The sequence below is a fragment of the Rutidosis leptorrhynchoides genome, chromosome 4 (genome assembly GCF_046630445.1).
Source record: "Rutidosis leptorrhynchoides isolate AG116_Rl617_1_P2 chromosome 4, CSIRO_AGI_Rlap_v1, whole genome shotgun sequence".
Classification (NCBI taxonomy): Eukaryota; Viridiplantae; Streptophyta; class Magnoliopsida; order Asterales; family Asteraceae; genus Rutidosis; species Rutidosis leptorrhynchoides.
Genome location: NC_092336.1, coordinates 210,420,679 through 210,430,069, shown reverse-complemented (window position 1 = coordinate 210,430,069; position 9,391 = coordinate 210,420,679). Strand labels below are relative to the sequence as shown.

Genomic DNA, 9,391 nt, shown 5'->3' with positions numbered 1-9,391 from the left:
CTAAATCAATTAAATGAAGTTGTTTGAATGGAATACATGAACAAGTTTTATTGTGTTAGCTATAGATCCATTGCTATGCATTTGTTTTAGGCTTCACTTTGATTACATAGGTTGAGTAGCTCTCTTAGTGATTTGAGAAGTGAATCAATTTGTGCTTCAACACCTTAGATGATCTAGACAACTAGATTAAGGATTTCAAGTGATCGTGTTCTTGATTTGAGTTGGTTTTCAATTGGCCTTTAGTCAACATAGTGGTGTTCGATTATCTTAAGTGATTTCGATAGTTGAATGGTTCTAAGTGATTTCAATCCAAGCATAATCTCAATAACCGTTCATACGTAACTTGATCTTAGAATGCAATGCTTATGTGAGTTTGCAAAGTGTAATTTGATTAAGGTTTGGTAGTGATGCTAAACAATTAATAGTTCAACAACTAGTGCGATAACAATTTGGGTAAAACGGAGCAATCCAAGCATAGAGAGGATTAGGTAAGTGAACACTCTTTAGTTAATTGAATTAGTTCTTAAATTTAGTTACTTGTTACTTTCTACTAGTCTTAATTGTTAAGTTTAAGTTTGTTTACTTGTGCACGTCTTAGTTGTTAATTAAAATCAATCAAAACCCCCCAATCAAACAAACCCTAGGACAATTAATAGTTTCAATTATTCTACTTAAACCGCACTCTTGGAACGAACTTGAAACGAATACTTACATTAAAGTGTTATAATATCCGGGTTCTAATTGATCGTTAGTTGTGTGTGCTTATTTGTAGTGTTTGAATCTTGTATAAATTTAGAGGGTAAATGATGTATTATTCCACACGCATCATCAATTTCTTGGCGCCGCTGCCGGGGAGCGGTTAGCTAGTGGGATATTTGGTTTAAGCTTTTAATTGTTCGATCCTTTTGTAAGGGTTTACCCTTACAAAAGTTAATTTTCGTGTTTTTATATTTTATTTTGTGTTTGGAAAACCGTTTGTGTTTGTGTTGTGATTAAAGGATAGGTACTTTGGTGTATGAAAACAAGATCCCAAAAGGATCAAGAGTTTACATATCCATTTTCTGATCCGGAGAAATACGTGCACGGCGTTTACAAGCGTAGAGAAGAGAGGGTTTTAAGGAAATATTTTAAGGTTTTGCCATTTTGTTTAGAAGATATGGACAGATTTGAAGAGGGTGATCCAATCAACCAAATACCGATTAATCAAGAGCAACAAAATGATCCAAATGACACTCCGATGTGGAACGCTAGGTTGGTTGCACCTACCTTGGTGCCTCCCGCCATTACAAAACCACCAATTTGGGCCGATATTTGGAAGATCGAGGGAAACTTCTTCACAATGATCAAGGATATGCTATTTCATGGATTGATAGAGGAAAATCCATTCGAACACATTCAACAATTTAATGATATTTGTGACATCTACATGAACAAGGATGTTACCGATGACACTTTCAAATTAAGGGCATTCCCCTTTACTCTTCAAGGTACCTACCTTCCGAATCTTTTATCAATCACTTTTTCCCACCATCAAAGGCGGAGCGCCTTAGAATGGAGATTAATGGATTCATTCAACGGAATGATGAGTCCTTGTATCATGCATGGATACGATTCAAGAAAATGCTAAGAGCTTGTCCACCGCATGGTTTGACTAAAAAAGAATACACCAACACATTCTACCGGGGTACTAATGCTTTGACAAGACAAACTCTCGATGCATCTTCGAGAGGAGTTTTTATGTATAAGTCACCTAATGCGGTCAAAACTATGTTAAAGGATATGTTGGTCAACACTTACAAATGGAACCCTTCACCACGAGATTTATCAAGGAAAAGTGTAGCCCAAGTGGAGAGTGACAATGGTCAAGTCACTCTTGCAAGCTTAAATAATCAATTTCAAATGTATGGGAAAGAGTTGAAAAAGCTACAACAATCGGCAGTTGCAATGCAAATAGGTTGTCAAAGGTGCGAAGGAACACATCTCACAAAGAATTATCCCCAAATTAATCAATGCAACCATGTTGATTTGGATGACATTCCCATGAATTAGGATGCTCATTTTAACTACGTGTGTAATCAAAACTATCAACGGGGTGGAACATCAAACTAAGGCTACTTCAATCCTGACCAAAAGCAAGTATCGTTCAATAATCAAACCAATACACCACCCGGATTTACAAACCAAAACCAACACCGAAATCAAAGTTACAACAACTATAACCAAAACCGAAACAACAACTTCCAATACCAAAACCAACAACCTTATAACAATCAACCTTATAACAAACAATCCAATTCGAATTATCAAAACAACCAAGGTTATAGTCAACCACAAAATAACCAAGGTTACAATCAACAACCTCAACAAAAGACTCAACAGTCCCAACCTTCCAAGAGTTTAGAAGAAATCATGCAAAGTTATATCAATAAGGTGGAATCAACCAAAGCATTTTTGTTAAAGGAGAACGAGTTCTTAAAGCAATAATTGAAGCACCAATAAGCTTCATTTCAAAACCTAGAGGGTACTATTGGAAGACTTTCAAACCAAGTTTCTGAAAGACCTTAAGGAACCTTACCATCCAACACACAAGTCAACCCGAACAACAATTACAACAATAATCGACAACCAAACCAAAACCACCAAAATAACAAAACAAGAGTGATTTTCTATCGAAAGCACCAACCAAAACCCTAACTACCCAAATTGAAAAGAAAATTGTAATGCCATAACCACTCGAAGCGGTCTAACTACTCAAGGAATTGAAGATCCCCATCTACATCCCTTTATCACCCAAGAACCACTACCAAGCTTCATTGAGGAGGAAATCGGGTTAGCAAGGAGAAGGGTAAAGAGAAGGTCGACTCAACCGGGGTTAATGGTAATGTTGATAAGGTTAAGGATGCTAAGGGTAATGATGAAAAGGGTAAAGGAAAGGGTAAAGAACCTTTGAAGGTTACAAGGCCTGTGCCATATCCGAATGCTTTAAGGAAGGACAAGTTGGCCGCTCAATACAAAAAGTTTCAAGATATGATGAAAAATGTCTCGGTCAACTTGCCAATCAGGGATGTGCTTAAAGGAATGCCAAACTACGGTTGGTTCATAAAGGAGCTAATATCTCAAAGGGGTAAATATCATTACGAAACATCTTTCTTTATCGAAGAGGAATGCAACAAGATTCTTGCATTAAGACCAAGGATCCCTAAAAAGTTAGGTGACCCGAGAAAATTTGTTTTCCTTTGTAAATTCGTTGAGTCAGAAGTGTTCAATGCACTCGTTGATTTGGGTGCAAGCATTAACCTAATGCCCCATTTACTTTATGAGAGACTTGGTCTTGGGCCTCTTAAACCTACCTGAATTTGGATAAGAATGGCCAACCATTCATTTGACATTGTTATTGGTATCGTCGAGGACATCTTGGATATCATTGACACCTTGGTGTTCCTAGTTGATTTTGTTATCATGGAGATGAAGGAGGATCTTCAAGTTCCTCTCATCTTTGGAAGACCATTTCTTGCGACCGCTGACACCATCATCTTGGTACAACGCAATCAACTCAACATTGGAGTCGGTGAAGAGTGTATTACCATGAATATCCGGGAAGTTATGAAGCAACCGAGCAACACCAATGATGATGAGTGTTATGCCCTTGACTATATTGACTTTTATGTAGATAAGGAGCTTGAAAAGCTTTTTGGGGTTGATACCACGGGGTTCAACCAAATTTGTGATAATGACATTGTGGATTTAGAGGCCGACTTTAGGGAATTGATGAATGTTAATGTTGATGAAAGTGAAATTGAATGTGTCACTACTCAGGAAGAACCATTTGAGACAATTCCCAACGAGGATAGATTTCATATCAAGTCTTCATAGGAAGAACCACCCTTTCTTGAGCTTAAAGAGCTTCCCCAGATTGGGATAAAGACTTTAAATTGATGTGCGATGCGAGCGATTATGCGCTTGGCGCGGTGCTTGGTCAAAGAGTTGACCAACACTTTAGACCAATTTATTATGCAAGCAAGACCTTAACCGGGGCCCAATTGAACTACACTACTACTGAGAAAGAACTTCTCGCGGTAGTGTTCGCTTTTGACAAGTTTCGATCTTATCTCGTACTTTCCAAAATGATAGTATACACGGATCACTCCGCATTACGATATCTTTTTCAAAAACAAGAATAGAAACATCGTATAATTAGGTGGGTCCTTGATATCGTTCAAATTATACATATTTAACATCGCGATATCGGTTCTTTATTGTTGGTTATTTGAGAAAATGTGAAGACTTTTGTTATTTATTGAGCAAAAATGATAAATGTAGCTCCAGAGGTCTTCGGGTTAATGTTTTGGTGGTTTCTTGCTAAATATTGGTGATATTTGAGCTTAAAGTACATTTGGATGCAAGAAAATGAATTTTTACTGAGTCTGGAGTGAATCACGGTCGTGATAGGTGGTGTCCCGGTCGTAATAAGTTGGCAGAGATTTACAGAATTCGAAATTGGTTGATCACAGTCGCGATAGAAGCATCGCGGTCGCGATGCTGTTTATTGATCCCGGTCGCGATAAGGCTATCGCGGCCGCGATGCGGGCTCGAACTTTTGACTTTTTGTTTAGCTATAAATACTCGAGGTTTTTAACCCTAAAGGTGTGTGCAGTTTTCCAGCTATGAATTGAAGGGTTCTTTGAAGACCTAAACCCTACCATTGAAGATTTTCTCATTCTTTACTTCTATTCAGTTAATCATAACGTTTGGTACTCGTTTTTATTATCATTTTATCATTGTAATCATGAATACTCTTGGTTTTTATTGTTTAATTGTTCTTTGCTACTTTAATATGTTAGGCTAAATCAGTTTAGTGTTTGCTTGAATGTGAAACTATAAATATTGGATTGTTCTATCTTATGGATTTAATGTTTTGATGATTGAAATTGATTGTGTTTGGTTAAAGATCCACTCTTGTGCATGTTCTTAGTTTTTAATTCAATTACATAGGTTGTTAATCATTTAATGTGAGTTGGATTTGAGATGCAATCTATGCTTCACCACTTAGGTGATCTAGACAATTAGAGAAGTGATTTCAAGTGATTGTATCATTGATTTAATTAGTAATTGAAAGACTTATGAAATGCATGATAGTGAAATTGTTGCAAGTGATTGTGATAATTAGGACTTTATGTGAGTTTAGTCCAAATCAAGTCTCATTAGCTTCTATCAAATATAGTTTAATCTCTTGAAGTGAATTTATGTGAGTTTACCAACTTTGATTGATTAGAACTTTGTGAAAAGTCATACAACAATATTTAGAACATAATAATCGGTAATAATTGCAAGAACAATCCATATTAGTAGTGAATCATTCAAGTGGGCACTGTTTTATCTTTATTGTTAATTCATTTCATTTTACTTCACGTTGATCGCGTGAACTAAAACACAAACCAAAACTTTAAATTGAATCCTAGGATAATTATTAGTGTTAAAATCTTGATTAAACTGCTCTCGGTGGAACGAACTGGTCAATTACTTATAGATTACTACATGATCGGGTTATAGTTGCCTGTAGGTGTGTGATAATTGTTAAGTTTTTAGCTAGTTATTTTAAGGTACGATTTCACATATCAGTCCTTTTATTACAAGAGTTCGATATAGAAATAAGGGATAAAAAGGGAGCCGAGAATGTTGCGGCCGATCACTTGTCAAGGCTAGATAATCCCGAGCTTCAACCTTTAGACGAGTCCAAAATTCGGGATACTTTCCCGGATGAACATTTAATGAGGATTGATCTAGTCGATGAAGTTCCATGTTTTGCCGATTTTGAAAACTACTTGGCCTCAAATGTTTTACAAAAAGGTTTGTCATACCAACAAAAGAAAAAGTTTTTCAACGATTTATGGTATAACTTTTGGGAAGACCCACACTTGTTCCGCATTGGGGTGGATCAAGTAATTCGGAGATGTGTATATGGGCAAGAAGCCCGAGATATTTTGAAAAGTTGTCATAGTGGACCAACCGGGGAGGGGGCATTTTGGGCCGAATCACACCGCTAAAAAGGGGTTCGATTTCGGTTTCTATTGGCCCACGATATTCAAAGACGCCCAAGAGTTAGTGAAACATTGTGATTCTTGTCAAAGGTCCGGTTCCATTTCAAAAAGGGATGAGATGCCTCAAACCGGCATTCAAATATGTGAGATATTTAATGTACGGGGCCTAGACTTCATGGGTCCATTTCCAAATTCTAATAAGTGTCTCTATATTTTGGTTGCGGTATATTATATTTCGAAATGGGCCGAGGCTAAAGCCTTGCCAACCAATGATGCTATGGTAGTTGTTAAATTTTTGAAGAATTTGTTTTCTAGGTTTGGAGTGCCAAAGGCGTTAATCTCGGATCGAGGCACGCATTTTGCTAATAGTCTTATGGAGTGAGTAATGGAAAAATATGGTATAACCCATCATTTTTCGACCCCTTACCATCCCCAAACTAGTGGTCAAGTCGAAAACACAAATCGTGCTTTGAAAATGATTTTAGAAAAGATGGTTAGCAATAACCCTAAAGTGTGGTCAACAAAGCTTGATGACGCCTTATGGGCATTTAGAACCGCATATAAGACACCAATAGGCACCACACCATTTAGTTTAGTGTATGGGAAAGCATGCCATATCCCGGTATAGGTAGATCATGGAGCATTTTGGGCCTTGAAGGAAGTAAACCTAGATCTAGAACGAGCTAAGGAAAAATGGGTAATTCAAATGCATGAATTAGAGGAGCTTAGGTTCGAAGCATACGATAACTCTTTGGCATACAAGGATAAAACTAAGCGATGGCATGATGCTAGACTAAAAGGTCCCAAGGAATTTCACCCAAACAACAAGGTTTTAGTGTTCAATTCTCGCTTTAAGTTCTCACCCGGTAAGCTAAAGTCTAGATGGACGGGTCCATACATTATCAAGAGGGCTTATCATAAGGGATATGTGGAGTTGTATGGGAATGGTAATAATTTTAAAGTAAATGGTCATAGGTTAAAGGTTTATAAGGATGACATCAATGCAATTGAGCTTGATGACATCAAGCTCTACCCAAAGTAACACCCTTGAGCTAAAACGGGTCAAGTGATAGACCCTAGACCAAAACAATCACATTTATGTTATACTTGTTCATTTTAGATTGCATTTCATATAGTATTGTATGATATTTCTTTTGTTAGTTGCATTCGCATGTAGTTGCAGTTCATGCATATGGGTAAACTAGAAAAATACCAAAAATAGTTTGTGAACGGGTCAAAATGAGCTTAAAACTGAAAAAACTGCATTCAGGTACAAAGCGGCGCTTTTGATCTAGAAGCGGCGGTTTTGACCTTAAAAAGCGGCGCTCCTGTTTCAAAAAGCGACGCTTTAAATTGTATTTTGGAACCAAAAATGGATAGTAGGAAAGAGCGACGCTTTTGTCTTAAAAATAGGCGCTTTTGAATTTCAGGAACACCGCTTTTGTTTTAAAAGCGGCGCTCCTGGACCTGGGTAATTAAAACTTTCTACATGACCCAAACACTTCATTTACCTCACCTACTTCATTTATTCTCCCACATAGCGGCTAAGGCTCATCTAATTTGAACCCTAGCACCCAATTAACATCTTTTGTGAAGATTTCTTGTATTCTTATCATCATTTAACGTGAGTAAAGTAAGATTCATGCTTCATTAACACTTATCTTCAATTCTTTGCATGATTCTTGTTATGTTCTTGTTTCTACTTGTTTCTAGATTTCTAAGCAATTGATGATGATTATGCTAAATTGGTGATGAACCCTTGTTGTTATCATGATTCCTAACATGATTTGCATGTTTAATTTTGAAATTACAACTTGAATTTTTAGGGTTCTTCCCAATTTGGGGGTTTTCAAAGATGATGTTTAATTGAGAATGTAATGACGCAATTGGTTATTCTATGCTTCTATTATATGTCTAGATCAAAAAGAATTTAACTTTCATGCTTGTATGCGGTAAAATTGAAATTAGGGTTCTTGATTCTTTGACTATTGACTAAGTTTGACCAATTGGGGTGTATTCGTGATTGAACCTTACTTGTTAGTAATCATACTTGAGATGATATGGCTAATTGCTATACTAAAATGCATACTCCTAGTCTTAAGCTTAGCCTGACCTTTGACTTTGACTAGAGTTGACTTTTTGTAATTAAGTTGTATTGTCCATAGTTGCATGTTGTGAAGCTTTTGCTCTAAAATTAAATGTAGGGGGCATGTTGCCCCATCAATGTTTGAATGCGAGATAATTGTTTAATGTTAACGTCATGGAATCATTTTCGCACTTATTGTTTGTTGAGTTAATTTCAGGGAAGTGATAAAGGAAAGGGACTTGCAAGATCCACCGATACTCATGAATGGTTGTAAGTGATTTTAAGGGATGATGCACTTCAATTTCGAATGATTAATAGGATTCATATGCCGGTATGCCCAGCCAAGTACATTTATTGGACTTAATTTGAATTAGCGGGTTTAGGTCATGAGATTCGAGATGAGCTCATAGTTGAAGAGTTTCATAATGTTATGAGGTCGTGGGAACCTCTCCTATACATACAAGAAGATATCTACCCGACACTAACCCGTGAATTCCTAACCACTTTAAGGGTTCACTTCAAAGTCCGCTCGCCATGGTTAGACAACTACCTCACATTTAGGCTGGGGAAAAGAAAGGCAAATGAACATGCGCCAATTCATTACGTGTCTAGGTCTCTATTCCGAAACCTATACCGATGTTACTTACATGTACTTGGCCAAATGTGAATCCTTCAATCCAAACGAGTTTGATCCAAAGCGAGTATGGCACAAAATTAGCGATATCGAGCTAAATCCCACAAATCAAGTTTCTAGTGCGCTTAAAAGCTCTAAACTTCATTGCATTCAAAAGTTCTTTGCCCAATCGGTCTTCCACCGAACGGAGGATGTTGATAAGATGATGTTGTTTGATATTTGGTTGATCCATCGTATTCACAAGAAAAAAGCACATTCATATTCCCAACCTTATCGCAAGTTATTTATTTGGTGCAAGTGGCGAGAAGTCTATGCTCCCAAGTGTTGGTGGTCATTATGTGACTCAATTTGCAAAGTTTTTGAAAGTCAATCTCAATGAGTTGGATAAGATTCCTATGGCTCACTTGGGTTATCATGAGTGCATATGGAGGCGCATCTAGATGGCAAGCCTGACATGCAATTGGTATTTGGTAAGAACCTTAATAATGTTTTGTGAAACAATTATCTTTATCACGTGGCATGTAACTTAATCTAGTTTGGTAAATGCATGTGGGAACTTGGGATTATTGATTTGGTGTGAGGTAGTATACTTGTATTGCTACTCTCACACATGATCATTTTTATGTTTGTAAT

General features: G+C 37.0%; 1 protein-coding gene and 1 non-coding gene across 2 annotated transcripts; one reads left to right on the top strand and one right to left on the bottom strand.

The window, feature by feature from the left end:
- Nucleotides 1–1,542: 1,542 nt before the first annotated feature.
- LOC139845828 (small nucleolar RNA R71) lies at nucleotides 1,543–1,649 on the bottom strand. The gene has a single exon (XR_011758584.1). It is a non-coding gene; the product is annotated as a small nucleolar RNA R71 (small nucleolar RNA).
- A 1,717-nt stretch (nucleotides 1,650–3,366) lies between these two features.
- On the top strand, nucleotides 3,367–6,044 carry LOC139841390 (uncharacterized). Its single transcript, XM_071831610.1, has 2 exons — nucleotides 3,367–3,802; nucleotides 5,620–6,044. The coding sequence occupies exons 1-2, from the start codon at nucleotides 3,367–3,369 to the stop codon at nucleotides 6,042–6,044; spliced, it is 861 nt and encodes a 286-aa protein (XP_071687711.1).
- The last annotated feature ends 3,347 nt before the right edge of the window (nucleotides 6,045–9,391 follow it).